This window comes from Marmota flaviventris, chromosome 2, assembly GCF_047511675.1.
Source record: "Marmota flaviventris isolate mMarFla1 chromosome 2, mMarFla1.hap1, whole genome shotgun sequence".
Lineage (NCBI taxonomy): Eukaryota > Metazoa > Chordata > Mammalia > Rodentia > Sciuridae > Marmota > Marmota flaviventris.
In genome coordinates this window covers 29,899,868-29,922,342 of record NC_092499.1, presented here as the reverse complement: position 1 = coordinate 29,922,342, position 22,475 = coordinate 29,899,868, and the positions used below count along the sequence as shown (strand labels likewise).

General features: G+C 37.8%; 1 protein-coding gene across 3 annotated transcripts in view; it reads left to right on the top strand.

Moving 5' to 3' along the window:
* Positions 1-22,475, top strand: part of Psen1 (presenilin 1) — a 64,513-nt gene that overhangs the window by 9,526 nt on the left and 32,512 nt on the right. For all 3 annotated transcript variants that reach the window (XM_027931509.2, XM_027931508.2, XM_071607697.1), the window contains exon 4: positions 21,919-22,169. In XM_027931509.2, coding sequence (XP_027787310.1) covers positions 21,919-22,169 — 251 coding nt within the window. The remainder of the gene's footprint in view (positions 1-21,918; positions 22,170-22,475) is intronic.

Below are 22,475 nucleotides of genomic sequence, written 5' to 3'. Positions count from 1 at the left end.
TGCTCTACCACTCCCAGCTTTGCAAGGCTGTTTAAGACAGACTTTAATGCATTTCCTCTCTGGCTCAGATATCACCACCTCAGTTGAAGCCTTCTCCAACTTCCTGAAGTGTGAGCATGTCACAGTCCACATTTTACCTGTCTTGCTCTTAGTCTTCCATGGGCTGAGAGCATTTTATTTACTTTTCCCAGTATCTGGTAAGGTTCCTGACAGTGTTTAATAAATGTTCATCAACAAAATGATTGCACAATGTGAGGATTAAGTTCAAAGGAGGGAATCAGGTAAGGAGCTGTGTTACGTGGCATGGGACATGGAGACTCTTCACTGACTGTACACAGACATCAAATCTGCCTGCAAACCCATTAGCTAATCATTACAGATTAAGTGAACCTCCACTCCCACCTTATTCCACTGAAGGCTTGTGAGATGACAGAAAATTGGTAGGATTTTTAGAAAATGGAGCCAGCTTGGAGGAAAACAAGGCTAGCTATAGTCTCTGCAAGGTTTGCCTTCTGGGCTAGTGTGTACTTGTTGCTAAAATCAGTCACAAAGGACAGATAAGTCTACCAGCCAGATCTACAGAGGGATAGTTCACAGAATGGGCACTCAAACTAGAGGATTAGATGGCTTGAAGTTTTTTACATTCTGATGGTTTAGGATTCCTCATTTTTCTCGTCTGTAGAAGTAGGCGATTTACTAGATAATCTCAAAATTCTCTTCATATACATAAGCAATTTTTATTAAATAATACTGTTCATGTTTTAGAACTATGTATAAATGTATGTGTCTAATAAAAGTTGTAAAAGAAAGTTCCTACATTTTTGAAATTTAAACATGTAAGTATAGGATTAGTTTTTAGAATTTATGTATATAGACATGCATGTAGTCCTTCATTTATTTTCTCCTCTTGTGCAAATATAAAAATTATTCTGTTTATGAATATTAGGTAGTTTCCAATTTTCACAGTGACTGGCAGTGCTGCAGTCACATTCTCATTCATTAATCCTTGTGCACATGTGTTGAATTTCTCAAGAATAGTTTCTGTGATTTATTGTATGGATCTTAAACTATTTTAACGATTGCCAGAATGCTGTTCAAGATGATTTTATGTCAGGAGCATATATATGTATTTAATTTTTTATGCATGACAGTAGAACAAAAGGAAAGTTATGTCAGATTCATTGTATTGTCTTTTCCATTCCCATCCCCCCATCCCCCCTTTTCCAATTTGGTGAACCTCCACTCCCATCTTATTGTGAGTCAGCATCTGCATATTGGGGAAAACATTTGGCCTTTGGTTTTTTGGGGGTTGGCTTATTTTATTTAGCATGATAGCATCCAGTTCCATCCGTTTACTGGGAAATACATAATTTTTAGGAATATGTTGATGGGTCCTTTCTTTAACATCCTTGATGACATAATTTAGTTAAGACAGTTATGACTGTTGTCTAACTTGTTGCCTGTCATTTTGATGGGATTAAAATGGTGTATCATTTATTTATTTATTTGTTTTTCTTAAAAAAAGATTTTGGAGGGGTGTACAGGGAATTGAACCCAGGGGTATTTTACCACTGAGCTGTGTTCCCCAGACCTTTTTTTTTTTTTTAAAAAAAAAAGGAAAGAAAGAAAGAGAGAGAGATGGGTGCTGGGATTGTACCCAGGGCCTTGTGCATGCTGAGCATGCATTCTACCACTGAGCTATACCCCCCAGCCTTCATGCTATTTTAGTTGTATATTCATAATTTTTCTTAAGCTTATTGGACATTTTTGCTTTCTTTTTTGTGAATTGTGCCTTTATGTTCTTTTCCCATTCTTTTATTGGTTGTGTGTCTTTTTCTTACTGATTTTATAGAAATAGATATTTTGGGGGGTAATTAGCTCATGTTGTTTATATGCTTTTCATATATTTTCTCCAAGTCTTAGTTTCATTTTGTTTATGGTCCATAGTTTAAATATTTTAAGTAAGGGAATTGATCTTTCCTTTAAAAATGTGTAGTATTTAGCTGGGCTTGGTGGCACATTCCTGTAATCCACACATTCCTGTAATCCCAGTTATTTGGGAGGCTTAGACAAAAGGATTATAAATTCTAAGTCAGCCTGGGAAATTTAGCAAGACACTGTCTAAAATTAGAAAAAGAACTGGGGTATAGCTCAGTGGTACAGAACCCCTGGGTTCAATCTCTAGTACTGCAAAAAGATAAAGTAAAAATAATGATGGTGGTGATGAGGAATGTATTCATAATTTTTCAATTAAAAATAGTTTTAGAGCTGGACATGGTGGTGCTTGCCTATAATCCCAGTGACTCAAGAGGCTAAGACAGGAGGATTGCAAGTTTGAAGCCAGCTTGGGCAATTTAGGAAGACCATCAACAACTTAGCAAGACCCTGTTTAAAAAGAAAATAAATAAAAAGGTCTGGGGAGGGCTGGGGATGTGGCTCAAGCGGTAGCGCACTCGCTTGGCATGCGCGGGGTGCTGAGTTTGATCCTCTGCACCACATAAAAATAAAATAAAGGTGTTGTGTCCTGAAACTAAAAAATAAATATTAAAAAATTCTCTCTTTCTTTTTTTTAAAAAAAAAGGTCTGGGGAACGCAGCTCAGTGGTAAAATACCCCTGGGTTCAATTCCCTGTACACTCCCCCAAAATCTTTTTTTAAGAAAAATGTTTATTATAGATTTGGCAGGCCTAAATATGAAAAAAAAAATCTTTTTATTTTTTATAAAGACTGAAGTAAAGTACTCAACCCAAAATTTCTGTGTAGTCAGCTGTTCAGTCATAGTATAATATACAATATTGTATAATATACAATATACTGAAAAATTAGGAAAAGAAAAAGAAGGGTAATCGTGGTAACTTTCCCCTTTGTTTTCCATTCCCATCCTCCCATTCTCCTCCCCCATCCCCCTTCTCTAATTTGGTGAACCTCCACTCCCACCCTATTGTGAGTCAGCATCTGAATATTGGAGAGAACATTTGGCCTTTGGTTTGGTTCTATTTCATAGTTACCTCATCTCATAATTAAAAAAAAAAGTTAGAAAGGGAAAAAAAATTTCTTTTTTTTTTTTTTTTCCCCCGTACCAGGGATGGAGCTCAGGGACACTCAACCACTGAGCCACGTCTCCAACCCTTTTTTGTGTTTTAGAGACAGGGTCTCACTGAGTTGCTTAGTGCCTCGCTTTTGCTGAGGCTGGCTTTGAACTCGTGATCCTCCTGCCTCAGCCTCCCAAGCCACTGGTATTACAAGTAAGTGCCACCTGCCTAGCAGGAAAACTTTTTAATATGAGGGAAAGTACACAAAGGCAATATGTTACCTGAGGAGTCTTTGGAAAGAGAGTGGACATTCAAGGGGTTCTGTGATGGCAGACTGGAATAATGGGGAAGTTAGAACAGCTGATGTAAAAGAAACCAAAAAAAGCTTGATATTGTGGAGCCTTTGAGAGCACACTTTTTGATAATTGGAGTTTGTAAGATTGAAATGGTTATAATGCATTATAGAAAATTTATATTAAAAATTGTAAAAGTTTGCATTTGTCCTTCAAGTTTTGGTTATCTGAAAAACTAACCCTTATAAAACATCTTGATCCCTGCCAGTGCCAGATGAGAGGGCCTGTTGCTTTGTTCTCATCTTTTCACTTTTTGGAATTCTTTTACTTTTTTTAAAAAAAAATTTTATATTTTAGTTTTATTTATTTATTTTTTATTTTTATGTGGTGCTGAGGGTTGAACCCAGTGTCTCACGCATGCCAGGCGAGTGTGCTACCACTTGAGCCACATCCCCAGCCCCTCTTTTACTTTTTTATTTATTGACCATATCTGGTAGAGTTTTTTGGACATCCAGTATATCTAAAACAATACAAATCTCCCAGGAAAAGAACAAAGAAGTTTTAGAGTTTTTTACTCATGCTAGCTAGAAAGAGAAATTTTAAGATTTGATAGCTGCAAATAAAAGTCTGAAGTGAATCCTATCAGTTGCTAAAGACTTCAGCTTTCTTGTAGAGGTTTTCTGGGCTCCCTCTTCTCTGGGTGCACTTCCTTAGCCATCTCATATCTCTGCTCTGACTGCCATGTTGCATCTGCATTGCTCTCTTCATGTGGGGCACATCTATAATTGTTATGTAGAACATCTAGCAAATGATAGCTTGATCTGTCATAAGAGCCCACTGGAGAATCCATTTTATTATTTTCCCTCAGGAATATGCATCCTGGCTCCCCTTAGAGATGGCATTCAGATGAAGGTTTCACTGCCTTTCATTTCTTTACCTTCTACCTCTAACTAAAAGCCAGCATGGCCTTCACATTTGTTTTGGCTTTTGGTTGGCTGTGTCTTTAGGGACTGGAGGCTAGAAGATAGACTGACTAATGATTCAGCTGTTTCTGAAAAAGGGCAAAGTGTACAAGTTGTGACATATCTGAACTTCTTTATTTATAAACTGGGTATTAAAATAGTTCTGATAAGATCATTGGGCACATGGTTTGTCAATAGACAATAGATTATTATCATAATCTTTTGGTTTACTTCTTTTATATTAATTTATAGGGTTTTATTTTTCTGTTGCAAAATTTTGACAGGAGAGCTTTTTCCTTGACTTGTTGTATTTTTGCTAGAAGTCAGCCTGCATTCCATTTCTACAGACATTATAGGATGTGCTGAATCCAGACTGTTATAGGACTGGAATCTGCCAGGAAACTGAGGCAGTGCAGAGACCTCCTTCAAGCCTGAGTCTTGTGATCATGCCACAAAGATTCCAGACATGTTGCCCAGATTAACAGGCATGAATTTATTAGAAGGGATAGGAAAGGGGAAAAGAGGACAGACACTCGTAAGGGAGAGAGTAAGTCCTCTCAGAGAGGTAAGGGACAGTGCACCTCTCCTGCCCTCCAGTTTTATTAGGGATCCTAGGAAAGTTTCCAGAGAGTCCCACCCAGTCTACCTCTTGACTTTTGACTGATACAGGATGACCACTGCCATAACAGTTGCTGACTGGCTCTAACTAGAACCTATTCTTACAGATTTTATGGTTAGGGGGAATTATCCTTATCTGCTCGAGTTCTGGGATCTGTCTGGTCTATGCAGGGTCAGAAAATTCCCCGTGTTCAGGGTCTTGTGTTCTTCCTGTAGGTACTTCAGGGCCTGCATTTCTCCTGCCGATAACAGGTTGTTTGCTGCAGAATGTAACATACCTGTGGATTTAAGCCAGGCAGGGCTACAGGTAAATTATTTTTTAAGAGAAAGCATATGGGTGTCAGCATAGTGGGCTCATTTTATAGAATTATTCCTCATGTGCCTACCACTCATGTCTCTGTCCTCTATCACAGGTGAAATTGAAAATGTAAACTTCACAATAGTGAAAATTCATGGTTTTGATTTGGTATAGATTTACATATTTTTTGTGGATCAATTGGACCTGTTCTGCTTTTCTAAGATATAAAAGAGTAAAGTTTTTTGAAAGAAATCTAGAAGTAGTTTAGTAATTTATATATACACACACATATACATATATACGTATATATGTGTATATTTATAGTTGGACATAATACATTTATTTAATTTATTTTTTTATGTGGTGCTGAGGATTGAACTCGTTGCCTCGCACGTGCTAGGTGAGCACTCTACCGCTGAGCCAAAACCCCAGCCCCGTTTATATTGTTATTTAAGCCTTATGGACTATATCTTGCAGCCTGGTGTTGAGACCTTACTGTTCATTGGAATTCCCTGGAGGAAATTCTTTGGCCCCAAACCAAATTCCTGATTTGTATCTGGGATGGGGCCAGAACTTGTATGTGTGACCAGTTGCCACGTTTTGCCATTGTTTCTGCTCTGGGAACTGTAATTTGGGAGCAACTGCATTTGCATAAAGAATTAAAATGTCATAGAAAAATGACATTAGAGAAAAACAATTATATTTGTAAGTTGAAACTTCAATGTTTTTTTCATATTAGTTTATCCTGACCACATTTCTTAGTCCTTAAGGAAATAAATTGTCAACAGATTTTTGATTTAGAGTAGAAAATTATCAGTCATTTGTAGTAATCATTGAAAGACCAGGAATTGCTAAAGAACATATGTTAATCTACTTTCAGCTGCCAAATTGGCATTAAAATATGCCTCATCTTTTGGGCTGGGGTTGCAGCACAGTGGTGGAGTGCTTACCTAGCATGTGTGAAGCACTGGATTCGATCCTCAGCACCATATAAATATAAAAAAAAAAAATGAAGGCATTGTGCCTATCTACAACTAAAGCAAACTTTTTTTAAAAAGGTGTGTCTGGTCTTTATAAATGAAGGTCAACCACAATAATCTTTCCAAATGTTGAAACATTAGATGCAGAGAACTTTAGTAAATTGTCAGCAAATCAAATATAGACTGGCAGAAATAGTGTCATTTCTTGGATGATGCCTGGATCACTTTTTTTTTTTAATATTTATTTTTTAGTTGTAGTTGGACACAATACCTTTATTTTATTTATTTTTATGTGGTGCTGAGGATCAAACCCAGGGCCTTGCACATGCTAGGCGAGTGCTTTGCCACTGAGCCACAACCCACCCCTGATTACTTTTTTGAGTGTGAAAAATCTATAAAATCAAACAGAAAGCAAATCTACAAACTGTTTAAATAATATTTAACTACTTGGCACATTGAGAAGAGAAAAATTTTAAAAAGGGTGCTCTAACTGCAAACTGAATTGGACCTACAGGTCCCATCATCCTGACAGTGTATTGCTTGAAATAATGAATTTGTTTTCCTAGTTATGTCAAAGTGAAGTGAGGAGGAAAAGAACTGAAAATCTTGTTGACCTCTAGAAGATTGTACTAGCTTTTGCTTGACAATAAAGTTGAAAATCTTAAGCACAGATCTCAATAATTTGTCAAGAAACACTAACAAGCCTAACACAACAGCCCCATAAATGTTAAATATTATCTCTAACCTGTTAGTCAATTGTTCAGGGAAATGACAGTCCTTTTTGGCATAGACTAATGGTTACACCTCTGACTCCAGGGAATGGCAAAGCTTGGGCAGGTGCCGGCTGGACTTCTATCTGTTGTTGGAAATATATTGCCTATGATTAAAAATGTTTTCAAGTTTTCCACTTAACTTGCCAGTTTTTTGGTTAAGTTACTCTTCCAATTCATCCAGTAGTACAAGCTTAGAATACCTCATTTCTAATTGTAGAAATCCAAACAATAAAGTCTTGTTTTTTGTTTTTTGTTTTTTAATATTTATTTATTTTTTTAGTTTTTGGCGGACACAACATCTTCGTTTGTATGTGGTGCTGAGGATCGAACCCAGGCCGCACGCATGCCAGGCGAGCGCGCTACCGCTTGAGCCACATCCCCAGCCCTGTTTTTTGTTTTTTTAATGGCAACTTTCCTTAAGGTGTAATTTATTTTTAAATGAATTAGATAGCAAGGCTTTGTAAAAATTAACCACAACTTCCCTGAATATTGCTAAGAAAAATTCATTTTACGAGAAGCAGTTTGTCTTCTTGATGCTTCTGTACCAAAGTCTTATGGGATTATTCTTTCTTCTTTTTGTGGTGCTGGGGATTGAATCCAGGGACTGGTGTATACTAGGCAAGCCCTCTACCGCTGAGCTACATCCCAGTCCTATATGTGTATGTGTTGAAAAACATTAGAATTTGAGGCATTGTAAAGTTTTCGTTTTCTTTGTAAAATCACCTGTCTGTATTCAATTACACAAAATTATAAACTTGAGTGTGGCAAAAACTGCCATGAACAGAGTCAAAAAACAGACTAGGGCAAAGACTTATAATGCATAATGGCACTCAGCATTTCCACTTCTAGAAATTTATTTTATAAATATATTACAATAAGACTGCCAGGAAACAGACAAGAATTTTTATTAAGGGCTAAAGATATGGTTCATTGGTAGAGCTTTGCCTAGCATGTGCAAGGCCCTGGACTCCATCCTCAACACTGGAAAGAAAGAAGCATTCTTTGTAGTAGTGAGAATTTGGAGATGATCTCACATCTTCATCATTGGGGCATTACTTACTTATGGTTTTCCTGGTTAGTAGTACAAGGTTATGGCTAACAAAGGTTTTTGATTAAATTGTCTCCTTTTGAATCTCTGCTCGAGAACTTCTTAGCTCTATGATCTTTTGGCAAATTATCTGTCCTTGTTAACCTTTTGTTTCTTTTATCTTTAAATGAAGTTTATAGTAATAAATTTAAAGAGTTTTAAGATTAAGATAATTCACTAGATGTTCTTAGCATACTGTCTGGCATATACTTTTCATTAAATTATCAAAATTGTCAATAGTATTATTATGATGTTATATTTAATAATGAGGTATATTTGTATGTCCAGAATAGAAATGTATTTGAATACATTAAATGATAAAAGTAAATTGTAGAATAGATTTTTTAAAAAATATCTAAAATTGATGACATGCATGGTGGTGCATGCGTGTTGGTGCATGCTTGTAATCCCAGCAACAGGAGGCTGAAGTTGGAGCATCACAAGTTTGAGGCCAGCCTCAGCAACTCTGTGAGACCCTGTCTCAAAATAAAATTTAAAAGGGTCCGGGGATGTAGCTCAGTGGTAGAGCCACCCCTGTGTTCAACCCCCTAATAACATTATCAACAACAACAAAAAAATCTGAAAAGTGTGCCAGGTACAGGGGTGTTCAGCTGTAGTTCCAGCCACTCGATAGGCTAAGGAGAGTCTGAGGGTTGCTTGATTCCAGGAGTTTAAGACCAGCCTGGGCAACATAACAAGACTCTATCTCAACAAAACAAATCTAAAAGTGGATTATATTGCTCACCGTTTCATATTGTGGATCATATGTGGGTATGAGATTAGAGAGGATACTTACTTTCTGTGTCATAAACTTATAACATTTCTTACAATTTTAGAAATAAGGGGTAGGGTTGTAGCTCAGTGGTTGAGCGCTTGCTTTGAATGCATGAGGCACTGGGTTCGATCCTCGGCACCATATAAACAAATAATAAATAAAAAATTGTAGAAATAATTTTTTAAAAATCCAGGCAAATACTAATATTTACATTTTGCTGCTTAAGAAATAACCTTCCCATTTCAAGGTGCATAGGCCTTGTATGGCTGGATCTATGCTTGCATCATGTTCTCAGAGTGCATGCATGTAAATGAAGCCCTGATAAAGTGCTGCAGAGGCTCTGAGGAACCTGGCTCTGAGGGTTAGCCTCCCACACACTCGCCCTTCCCACAGGACCCCACCCTCCTTGAAACTCACAACATTTATATAGTGAGTAATCTTTCTCTTTGCCACTGAAATGAAATAATTTATAATGGCTACAACACTGGTTTTTCTGAGCTTTAAGAATAGCCTTTTAAAACTGTGGTATATGTACACAATGGAATATTACTCGTCATTAAAAGAGAATAAAATCATGGTATTTGTAGGTGAACAGACGGAGTTGAAAAATATCATGCAAGTGAAGTAAGCCAATCCCAAAAGCCAAATGCAAATGTTTTCTCTAATATATGGATGCTGATCCATAATGGGGGGGGGTGTGTGGGGAGGAATGGAGGAACTTTAGATAGGGCAAAGGGGAGGGAGGGAAAGGGAAGGGGGATGGGGGGTAGGAAAGATGTTGGAATGAGGTGGGCATCATTACCCTAAATACATTTATGAAGACATGAATGGTGTGACTCTACTTTGTGTACAACCAAAGATATGAAAAATTATGGTCTATATGTGTACTATGAGTTAAAATGCATTCTGCTGTCATGTATAACAAATTAGAATAAATAAATTTTAAAAAATATTTTTTAGGGGCTGAGGTTTGTGGCTCAGTGGTAGAACACTTGCCTTGCACATGTGAGGCGCTGGGTTCGATCCTCAGCACCACATAAAAATAAATAAGGGGCTGGGGTTGTGGCTTAGCAGTAGAGTGCTGGCCTAGCATGTGTGAGGCCCTGGGTTCGATCCTCTACACCATATAAAAATAAATTTTAAAAAAGGTACAATACCTTTGTGTCCAACTACAACTAAAAAATAAACATTTAAAATAAATAAATAAAAGGCATAGTGTTCAACTAACTACGATTAAAAAGAAGAAGAATTATTTTTTAAAAAATATATTTTTTTAGTTGTGGGTGGACACACTACCTTTATTTTATTTTTATGTGGTGCTGAGGATCGAACTCAGTGCTTCGTGCATGCTAGGTTAGCACTCTACCACTGAGCCCCAGCCCCAGGAAAGAAGGGAGGGAGGGAGGGAGGGAGGGAAGGAAAGGAAAGAAGGCCTTTAAGAGCAAAAACTATGGAGACAGTTGAAAGATCAATGGTTAGGAAAGAGAGTGGGACAGAAGTACTGCAGTGGTAGAGTGGTAGATAGGTGTCATGTACACTTGTCCAATCCTGCAGAATGTACACTAAGATTAAACCCTGGTGGGCCCCTGTGGGTTTTGAGTGACAATGACATGTGAGTATAGGTTCATCCATTGTAATAAATGAACTACTCTGGTGCCATGATGTTGATAATGGAAGGGGCTGTTTATGTACATGTGTGGGCAAGGGGTTAATGGGAACCCTACTTTCTGCTGTGTTTTGCTCTGAGCCTAAAACTTCTCTAAATTCTTTTCTTTTTTTTAAGTTGTAGATGGACACAATACCTTTATTTATTTATTTATTTTTATTTTTATGTGGTGCTGAGGATTGAACCCAGGGCCTCACATGTGCTAGGAAAGTGCACTACTACTGAGCCACAACCCCAGCCCTCTAAATTCTTTTTTGAAAGAAATGAACTATCAAATCATATGCTAAAGCCTTTAAGTTCCTATCTTTTAGGAATACATACTAAAATATTTATGAAGGAAATGATATACCTGAGATTTGCCTTAAAATAATTCCAGAGAGATAAAGTGGATGTAAGAATAAAGAAACAAGATTAGCTATGAATAAATTTCACATGGGGCTTCACTATGAACTTCTGATAGTACTTGTTTGCACTTTTTCCATAATGAAAAGTTTTTTTAAAAATTTTTTTAATTAGCCTTGAAAATAATGCTATGCCTAAATCATTCTAATTTTTAGCTACCAAGGTTTTTTTCATTTTGGAAATCCCTCATATTTCTTCTATCATCTTCCTCTCATTATACCCTTGAAATAACCACAGCAGTCAAAATATTGAATATATCAATCACCCCAAAAGTTACCTCTTGGGGTTGTGGCTCAGTGGTGGAGTACTTGCCTGGCATGTGGGAGGCACTGGGTTCAATTCTCAGCACTGCATATAAATAAATGAATAAAATAAAGGTTCATCAACAACTAAAAAACACACACATTTTTAAAAAAAAAAGTTACCTCTTTTTCCTTTTGTAATCTTTTACTCTTATCCTTGCCTCTTCTGAGGCAACCACCAACAAACTTTTGCCACTATATTGTGGTTTTTGTTTCCTAGACTTATGTACCATTTATATCACAATAAACCTATTTTAATGGAATCATGCAGACTCTTTTGTCTGTCTTTCAGAGTAATTATTTTGAGAGTTATCAATGTTAAATTATCAATAGTTTATGTAGTTTATTCCTTTTTATCCCTGCTTTGCATTCTTTGTAAGTATATGCCTCTTTTTTTTTTTTTTTCTTTTAATCCATTTACTTGTTTGGATCTTTAGGTCATTTTCTAGTTTTGAGGTAAAGTACTGTGAATATTTATGTACAAATCTTTGAACAAATGTTTTCATTTACCTTGGGTAAAGTCTGAGGTAGAATATGATCTAATATGGTAGGTTTTATTCAACTTTTTAAGATACTACCAATTTTCCAAATTGTTTATATAGTTTTACATTCCTTCTAGCAATATATAAGAGTTCCTCCACATCATGCCAGCACTTGACACAATCAGTCTTTAATTCTTAGACCTTTTTGTGTGTATGCAGTACTATCCCATTGTGGTTTTAATTCACATTTCTCTAATGAGTATTGGTGTTGAGTGTCTTTTCATGTGTTTGTCATTGATACCATCTTTAGTGAAGTGTCTGTTCAAATCTCTTCCCTATATTGCTTTCTTATTGGATTTTGTGAGTTCTCAATATTTCTGGATACAAGTCCTCTATGATACATATATTTGTAAATATTTTCTCCAGTGTTTGGCCTACCTCATATATGTATATATTAGTTGTAGATGGATAAATACCTTTTTAAAAAAAATTTTATAGTTGTTGATAGATCTTTATTTATTTATACGTGGTGCTGAGAATCGAACCCAATGCCTCACACATGCCAGGCAAGTAGGCAAGTGCCCCAGCCCTATTTTATTCATTTATGTTTATGTGGTGCTGAAGATCGAACCCAGTGCCTCACACATACTAGGCAAGTGATCTACCATTGAGCCAAACCCTGGCCCCATAATTCTTATTCTTGACTATAGTGAGTAATGCTACGGTGAACGTAGGTATGGAAGTATCTCTTGAGATCCTTTTTCAACTCAGTTCTTTTGGGATTGCTGGATTATATGCTAATTATGTTTTTAAATTTTTGAGATCCCTCTAAATTATTTTTCTTAGTGGTTGCACCATTTTACATTACCACCAACAATGCATAGGAGTTGCATTTTCTTCCCATCATCACCTGTTTGTTATTTCTGGTAATTCCCCCCGCCCCCCCCCCCCCATGATCCAGCCATGGATCCAGCCATGGCCTCAAGCATGCTAACAAGCACTCTACTACTGAGCTAAATCCTAGCCCCTAGTTTGTTATTTTGATGGTGGCCATTCAAAGTAGTGTGAAATGAAATTTAGTACATTATTTAGATATGATTTGCAGGTGTTTTCTCCTATTTACAGATTACCTTTTTTCTTGGTTGTTGTTTTTTTTTTTTTTTTTTAACGTTATGTGCTGTTTTTAAGTTTGGTACACTGTCTACTTTTGCTTTTGATCTTTAATTTCTTTAATAGCAATATTTTGTAGTTTTCAGTATACAGGATTTGGGGGGCTCCCAAGGCCACCCTCAGGTTCAATAATGCATCTGAATGATTTACAGAACTACCAAAAGCTTTTATATTCAAATTACAGTTTATTACAGTGAAAGGATCCAGATTAATCTTAGCAAGGGCTGGGGATATAGCTCAGTTGGTAAAGTGCTTCCTTGCATGCACAAGGCCCTGGGTTCAATCCCCAGCACCACAAAACAAAACAAAACAAAAAAACCCAGATTAACCTTAGTAGAAGAAGGCACATAGGCAGGGCCCAGGGGACACAGGCACAAGCTTCCAGTTGTCTTTTCCCAGTGGAGTTTTATAGATGGCACTTAATTCTTTTGGCAACAGGTTTTGACAATACTCTTATCAGAGTTTTGCCAACCAGGGAAGCACACCCGACCTTGGTGTCCAGTGTTTTTATTAGGGTTAGGACAAATAGACATGGCTCTATTTCTCTATCCCCTTCAGAGATCAGGCTGATACTATGTGACCCAAAGCCCTACTGTAGATCACGTTTCTAGCATAAAGTAGCTGGTTTTACCCAAGTCCTCTTAAAGATATAAACAATCTTAACAGGCAAGATATTCCAAGGACTCAAGAGTATCTTGCAGGAAATAGGCAGAGACTGAAGCTTATTTTGTCGTATGCATGGTTTGGACAACCCTCAGGTGCTGAGTTAATCCCTTTACAATAAGCCTTTCATATCTTTTCAACCTTCAGTCTCAGCTCAGGTATTTTCTGGTCATATTGTCCAAAAGTAGACCCATCCCAGGTGTTCTCTACCATTCTGTTTATTTCTTTTATAGTACTATTGTACTCTGTAATTATCTTTATTGGCTGTCTCTCTGTTTCAGAGCTGTACATGAGAGCAGGGACCTTTTTTTTATATATAATTTTGTATTTGTTCTTTTTCATTATGCAGGACAGTGGAATATATTTTGGCATATCATACATACATGGAGTATAACTTCCCATTCCTGGGATTGTACATGATGCGGGGTTACACTGGTCATGTATTCATACATGAACATAGGAAAGTTATGTCTGATTTATTCTACTGTCTTTCCTATTCCCATCTCTCTCCCTTCCCATCATTCCCTTTTCTCTAATCCAGGGAACTTCCCATTCCCCATCCCCTACCGTATTGTGAGTTAGCATCCACATCAGAGTACATTTGGCTTTCAGTTTTTTTTTGTTTGTTTTGTTTTTTTAGAGAGAGAGAATTTTTAATATTTATTTTTTAGTTCTTGGCGGACACAACATCTTTGTTTTTTTGTATGTGGTGTTGAGGATCGAACCCGGGCTGCACGCATGCCAGGCAAGTGCGCTACCGCTTGAGCCACATCCCCAGCCCTTGGCTTTCAGTTTTTTGGGGTTGGCTTAGCATGATAGTCTCCAGTTTCAACCATTTAGTGACAGATGCCATAATTTCATTCTTCTTTATGGCTGAATAATATTCCGTCATGTATATGTACCACATTTTCCTTATCCATTCGTCTGTTGAAGGGCACCAGCAACTAGGTTGGTTCCATAGCTTAGCTATCGTCAATTGAACTGCTTTAAACATTGAAGTAGCTGTGGCACTATGGTATGCTGATTTTAAGTCCTTTGTGTTTTTGCCGATGAGTGGGATGACTGAGTTGAATGTTGGCTTCATTCCAAGTTTTCTAAGGTATCTCCATACTGTTTTCCATGGTGGTTGCACCAATTTGCAGTCCCACCAGCAATGTATGAGCATACCTCTCCCATCCCTCACATCCTGGACAACATTTATTGTCACTTGTATTCTTGATAATTGCTATTCTGACTGGAGTAAGATGAAATCTCAGTGTAGTTTTAATTTGCATTTCTCTCATTGCTAGAGATGTTGAACATTTTTTCATATATTTGTTGACCAATCCTATTTTCTCTTTTGTGAAGTATCTGTTTGATTCCTTTGCCCATTTATTGACTAGGTTATTTGCTTTTTTGCTGTTAAGTTTTTTGAGTACTTTGTATATCCTTGAGATTAATGCCCTAGTAGCAGGTGGCAAAGATTTTCTCCCATGCTATAGGCTCTCTCTTCATATTTTTGATTGTTTCCTTTGCTGTGAAGAGGCGTTTTAGTCTTATACCATCCTGTTTATTGATTCTTTTGGGAGGGTGGTACTAAGGATCGAATTCAGGGGCACTTGACCACTGAGACACATCCCCAGCCCTATTTTGTATTTTATTTAGAGACAGGGTCTCACTGAGTTGCTTAGTGCCTCACTTTTGCTGAGGCTGTCCTTGAATTCATGATCCTCCTGCCTCAGCTGCTGGGATTACAGGCATGTGCCACTGCACCTGGCACATTTATTGATTCTCAATTTTATTTCTTGTGCTCTAGAAGTCTTGTTGAGGAAGTCAGTTCCTAAGCCAACATGATGGAGAGTTGGGCCTACTTTTTCTTCTAGTAGGTGCAAAGTCTGGTCTAATGTCTAGGTCCTTGATCCACTCTTGAGTTTTGTGCAGGGTGAGAGATGGGTATCTAATTTCATTTTGCTACATGTGGATTTTCAGTTTTCCCAGCACCGTTTGTTGAAGAGGCTATCTTTTCTCCAATGTATTTTTTCTTAATATTTTTTTAGTTGTTGATGGACCTTTATTTTACTTAGTTATATGTGGTGCTGAGAATCGAACCCAATGCCTCACACATGGTAGGCAAGCACTCTTGTACTGAGCTACAACCCAGCCCTCTCCAATGTATTTTTGTGGCACCTTTGTTTTTTTTGTTTTTTTAAGAGAGAGTGAGAGATAGAGAGAATTTTTTAATACTTATTTTTCAGTTTTCGGCGGACACAACATCTTTGTTTTTGTATGTGGTGCTAAGGATCGAACCCGGGCCGCACGCATGCCAGGCGAGCGCGCTACCGCTTGAGCCACATCCCCAGCCTGGGACCTTTGAATAGTATGAAATAACTGTAATTATGTGGGTTTCTCTATATGTCTTCTTTTCTGTACTATTGGTCTTTTTTTTTTTTTTTAAATATTTATTTATTTTTTTAGTTTTCGGCAGACACAACATCTTTGTTTGTATGTGGTGCTGAGGATCGAACCCGGGCCGCACGCATGCCAGACGAGCACGCTACCGCTTGAGCCACATCTCCAGCCCATGTACTATTGGTCTTCATGTCTGTTTTGGTGCCAGTACCATGCCGTTTTTGTTACTATAGCTCTGCAGTATAATTTAAGCTCTGGTATTGTGATGCCTCCTGAGGGCAGTGACCTTATCTGTCTTGTTCACTTGCTATGTCCTAGCATAGTGACTAGAACATAACAAGCATTCAGTATTTTTTTTATTTTTTATTTTATTTTTGGCGGTGGTGGAGATTGAACCCAGGGCCTTGTGCGTGTGAGGCAAGCATTCTACCAACTGAGCTATATTCCCAGGCCTAGTCTTTTTTTAAATTAATCAATGAATCTAATAATTATTACTTAGAAACAAAAACAAATTTACCATTAGCCAAATGGCAAAAGATATGGATAGATGGTTCATTAAAAGAAAAAGTGTTCAAATTTCTTGGTCCTAAGAGAAATTAAAATTAAAATTACACTGAAATTTCCATATTTTACCTATAGGGTTGGCAGAATCTAAGCAATGGCTAACAGAACATGTTGTTAGCAAGGGTGTGGTAAAGTAGGTGGTCTCTTACTTTGCTGAATCTCTAAATTCTTAAGGGAGTGGGTGTCTATGTGGGATTTGGCAAAATATATCAGTATGAAATGTGAATATACTTTATTCTACCAATTATACTTTAGAGAACTTACCCTAATATGCCCACATACATGTTAAATGATTTATGGGAGCATTTATTGCAGCATTGTATGTAAAGCAAAACATTGGAAGGAAGCAAGTTAAATGTCCATCATTAGGGGATTGGCCAAATAAATCATGATACATTCCTATAATGGCTATTAACTTTTCTTTTCTTTCTTTCTTTCTTTCTTTTTTTTTTTTTAAACAAAAGGAATGAGGAGCCAGGCATGCTGGCATGTGTCTGTAATCTCAGCTTAGGCTGAAGAAGGCTGAGGCAGGCTGAGGCAGGAGGATCACAGTTTGAGGCTAGCCTGGGCAACACAGCAAAACCCCATCTTAAAGAAAAGAAAAAACAAAAAAAAACTGAATATGGATGTAATGATGTCTTTATACATTGATATATAAAAATTTCTAAGTTCAATGGTTAAGTGAAGAGGGCCAGAGATGTAGGTCAGTTGCCTAGCATACACTAAACCCTGGGCTTAATTCCTGGTACCCAAACAAACAAACCAATCCATGTAGTTGGTGGAGAAGGCAAAGCATAGTACATTTATTTTACTACCATTTATGTGAATATATATTTATGTGTGCCTGCATATGCATGGAGAAACTTAGGAGTTGCAGAAGAACAGTAACAGAAGTAAGCTGGGAAGTTAGGAAATGAGGTAGATTGTGTAGAAGGAGGTGATTTATTATACATATTTTTATAGCTTTTTTACTTTAGAATCATGTAGGTGTTTTATGTTTTAAATAAACTGTACCATTTAAAAAAGAAAAATTGAATCAGTTTTAAGCACGCCTGTAATTCCAGCAGCTTGAGAGTCTGAGGCAGGAGGATGGAGAGTTCAAAGCCAGCTTCAGCAACAGTGAGGCACTAAGCAACTTAGTGAGACCCTGTCTCCAAAAGAAATACAAAATAGGGCTGGGGATGTGGCTCAGTGGTCGAGTGCCCCTGAGTTCAATCCCCATATCCCCCCCAAAAAAATTAGTATACAAAGTATCAATTCTTTGTAGTATTTTAGATAATGGGGGAAAGAGAACTAGAAATTTTGAGTGTGACTGTTGTTGAGGAGACCATTTTAGTCTGGAGGTACAGCAGGGTGGGGTTGGTACTTCTTCTTTATGAACCAGAACATCCAGTATCGTGAATGAGCTTGTGATGGCCCCTTTCCTGCCTGACTTACGTAATAAACAGTTCATATAGCTTAATAGGAGGGCTGTGGTACCAAAAAGAACACAGGCTTTGTTTTTTGGGTACCGGGGATTGAACTCAGGGCACTCGACCCCTGAGCCACATCCCCAGCCCTATTTTGTATTTTATTTAGAGATTGGGTCTCACCGAGTTGCTTAGTGCCTCACTTTTGTTGAAGCTGGCTTTGAACATGCAGTTCTCCTGCCTCAGCCTCCTGAGCTGCTGGGATTACAGGCGTGTGCCAACAAGCCCAGCAGAACACAAGTTTTGAAGCAGGAGATTAGAATTTGATACCTTCCTCAGCTGTTTTCTGGTTTTAAGATTTTGGACTAGTTGTTTCTGTAAATAAATGAGATAATGTGAGAGTGCTGTATGAATTACCAATTACTATGTAAAGCTAGCTATTATTACTTGTATTAATCAACCCATCAAATTGGTCAGAATCATCTTGCTGAATATTAATCACAGAGGTCACAGTTCACCCAGATGGCCCAGTCACTTCCTTTTCTGGGAGAATAAAAGTCTGAATTTTCTCAACTCTGCTGTTCCTCAACTATTGTCACACTGTGTCCCTGCCCTCCAGACCTCACCTTCCTCTTAATCATTTCCATGCTGCTGGACTTTGGTCATGTAGTAACTTGGGTTCAGCAAAAATTATCTTTCTTGGCAGGTTTCTGTTTTTAATGCTTTGCAGTAGTTTCCTTTCCATTCCCCATAGGATCTGGGTTCTCATAAACACTTTCTCTGTGCCACCTACAACTTACTTCCTGATCTCCAGACTGAAGAAGAGGGTGCAGAGATGCCTTTGTGAGGCTGATTGTTTTCCTCTTCTCGCCCCCTACCCATTTCCATTAGTTGTCATTCCCCTGTCTCACTATTCAGTCTCTTCTCTTGGGACCTCTATACTTTGACCTGACTGGTATGCTCAAGTTTCTAACTTGTCTAAAATAACTTTTTCGAGTTTGGGTTCCTCTCTCATCCAACTTTTTTTTTTTTTTTTTTTTTTTTGCTTAATTTCCATTAGTTCCCCAATCCATTATGATTTATCGTCTAATTTCCCTCTTCACTGTTGCACTTGGTGAACTTCGCATTGTCAAATTCAGTGAGCTTTTGCCTCTTCTCCTCCCTGACTGTTGAAACTGCACTCCTCTCTCCCTTCTATGTTGTGTGAACTCTTCAGGGTGTCTTTCCTTCTCCTGTTCTCTAATGCTTTTTCTCTCATCTCCTGCTGCTTATGCCTAGGATTATTCACACTTCTTGATCAGCTTCTCACTGCATTTTTCCTTCCACAGCTGTTATATTATATTAATGAGTAACGTGTCCATACCATTTTGTGTTTTCTGTCTGTACTCTTCCCTGCAATTTTGTTGATTCTCATAACTGTAGAGTAATGACTGCCTACCTCTTCTCTAAGCTTGACTTTTCTATTGCTAATTGCCCTTGGACTTTTCTACCTGGTTGCAGGTACTTCAGATTCAGTTATATTTCTAAAATATTTCTCTTCTCTCCAGCTTGCTTATCTTTTTGTGTACCCTGTCTATATCAGTGCCATCATCATCAACTTGATCCCTTATAGTTGACGTATAATTTGCAACAAGGCCTACCTATTCAACTTCTGAAATATTTTTCTCATGCATCTAGTTTTCATTGCCAGTCAGATTTCTTAAAAATGAAACATAATCTGATTGTATCACTTCCTTGACTTTAGCAATCTTTATTACTTTTTTAATTGCTTCACGGTAAGGTCTAAAGTCCTTGGCATGGCAAACAAAGTTCTCAACCATCTGTTCCTTAAACTAACTTACAGAGTTTTGAATATTGAAATAAGAGCTAAGTACAGAGTCTTAGCTCTTATTTCAGTATTGCTACAGCAAAGTATCTGGAATATAGTAGAATTTTGAAAATTACTTGTGGAATAGTTATATCAGAAATGAAATAAAAAGAACCCCCAGCCCTCACCATGCCTGCAGAGCTCATGTTGTTTTGGGACTGGCAAGTTAGGAGGTGGTTGAGAACTTGACTTCTGGAGGCAGGGTGGCCTGTGTTCAGAACCTCTGACACACAGTAGCTGTGACTATTTCCTCATTTGTGAAGAAGTGATGACCAGGTGAATGTGAGAATTAAAGGTAATATACATATCACAACCTCTGATACATTAGAATTATTTTTCTTTAATATTTCTTTTTAGTTGTACACAATGCCTTTCTTTTTATTTATTTTTATGTGGTGCTGAGGATCGAACCCAGGGCCTTGCACATGCTAGGTGAGCACTCTACTGCTGAGCCACAACCCCAGCAGGAATTATTTTAAGCCATTATTAAATGGAGAATGTGTTTTTAATGAATAATAGTAATGTTCTACAGCAATAGTTAGACTCTGTAGTCAAAAATGAGGTACAAACCAGGTGCAGCAGTACATGCCTATAATCCCAGGGACTCAGAAGCTGAGGCAGGAGGATTGCAAATTTGAGGCCAGTCTTAGCATGGATTTTAGTGTTATTAATGAGACTCTGCCTCAAAATAAAAAATACAAAGGATTTGTCAGGGGGTTGCTCAGTGGTATGGTACCCCTAAGTTCAATCCCCAGAGTAACAGGGACCAACAGTCTACCTTCTGTTCACTTACCCATCAGAAGGAGGGGTACCTAGGTTTTTTTTTTTTTTTTTCCTTTTCTGTCACCTATTTTTTTTTAATATTTATTTTTTAGTTGTAGTTGGAAACAACACCTTTATTTCACTTGTTTATTTTTGTATGCGGTGCTGAGGATCGAACCCAGGGTCTCGCACATGCGAGGCGAGCGCTGTACCGCTGAGCCACAACCCCAGCCCACCTATTATTTTTTAAAAACATTTAATACTTATATTTTAGCTGTAGTTAGACACAGTACCTTTATTTTATTTATTTATTTTTATGTGGTGCTGAGGATCAAACCCGGGGCCTCACATGCGCTAGACAAGCGCTGTACCGCTGAGCCACAACCCCAGTCCCTATATATATTATTGTTGCCTTTGTTATTTATTCAACCCTTTACAAAAACCAAGTTTTAAGATAGGAACCTTGATAGCAAAAGAAAAATTCAACTTAAAGAATAAGAAAAGATAAGCCCAGGAACCTAGGAAGTAGCTCAGTGCTAGGAAGTACCTAGCATGTTGGAGGGCCTGTGTTTGGTCCCCCAGCACTGTAAAAAAGAAAAGAAAGTGAAGGGGTGGGGAGAGGGTGTGAGGAAGAAAGAGAGAAAGAAGGAAAGAAAGAAAGTAAATTAAAGACCAGGATAAATATAAAAGTAACAAAATTGTATCTGGCTTAAGAGTTTGAGGAAAGTAGAATCTCAGAAAGTTTCTAATTTCATTCATCAGTCATTCATTAAGTATTTATTTATTGTTCCCTTATATAGAGTATAGTCAGGATGTGGAAAATAAAGACATGGACCATCAGAATTAAGGCCTAGTTGCTCTCTAGGGGAGTTTTTTCAATTTTTGATATATTAAAAATTTAAATGTGTTTGTGAAGATAATTGTAACTTTATATGCTATAGAATAGCATATAGAACTAATGCAGAGAGATTCCTTGAGCAGCGTGGATTTTAGTGTTGTTAATAATGGAGGTTAGATAGTTCCTTGTGTAACTGATGTGAACCTGCCTAAAGACACTTCTTGAATGTGAAAAGGTGAGCCTACTTTGCTTGCAACTGCTACAGATAAAGGTTTGATAGTGGTGTCAGTTTGTAAGACAAACCTTAAAGTTCAGTTCAGTTGGCTTAGGCTGAGAATGGGAGGAGAGAGTGGGGTGAGCCAAGACAATGGTAAACCATCTAGACTTTTGAACTGGGTTCAATCCTCAGCACCGCATACAAAAATAACTTTTGAACTGCACACTGCCTGCAAGTTGGCTCTTTCTTGTCTCAAGTTTTTAGAACTCAATTAATGACTGGCCTAATTGTTACATATTTTGTTTTTGATATAGAACCCCTTATTCTGCTGAGGGTCTGATTTATTAACAATATTTTTCTTGTGCTTTTAGAATGATAATCGAGAACGGCAGGATCATGGTGATCGACGAAGACCTGGGAACCCTGAACCAGTATCTAATGGCCGACCGCAGGGTAACTCACGGCAGGTGGTGGAGCAAGATGAGGAAGAGGATGAGGAGCTGACACTGAAATATGGCGCCAAACATGTCATCATGCTGTTTGTCCCTGTGACTCTCTGCATGGTGGTGGTGGTGGCTACCATCAAATCTGTCAGCTTTTATACTCGGAAAGATGGACAGCTGTATGTATGAGTGTTTTGTTTCATTGTTCTTAAGGCCATGTGGCTTTTCCTCACTGTGTTATCATCACCTTGAGGGCCTCTGCACCGAAGGAGCATGAAGGAGTCCATTTCTCTGATGGCCAGAGGCAATAGAGAGAATTAGGGGGTTATTACTTGGTGCTTTAAGTGGGAAAATGAACGCTGCAATCGTTTCATGGATGGTGTCATTGGATAGGGCTGAATTTATTTGGAATTGAACAAATTAAGCATGATTTTCCTTCCTCAGGGCCATAGGGCCATTGTTCTTGTTTGGAATGTTCTTTTCTA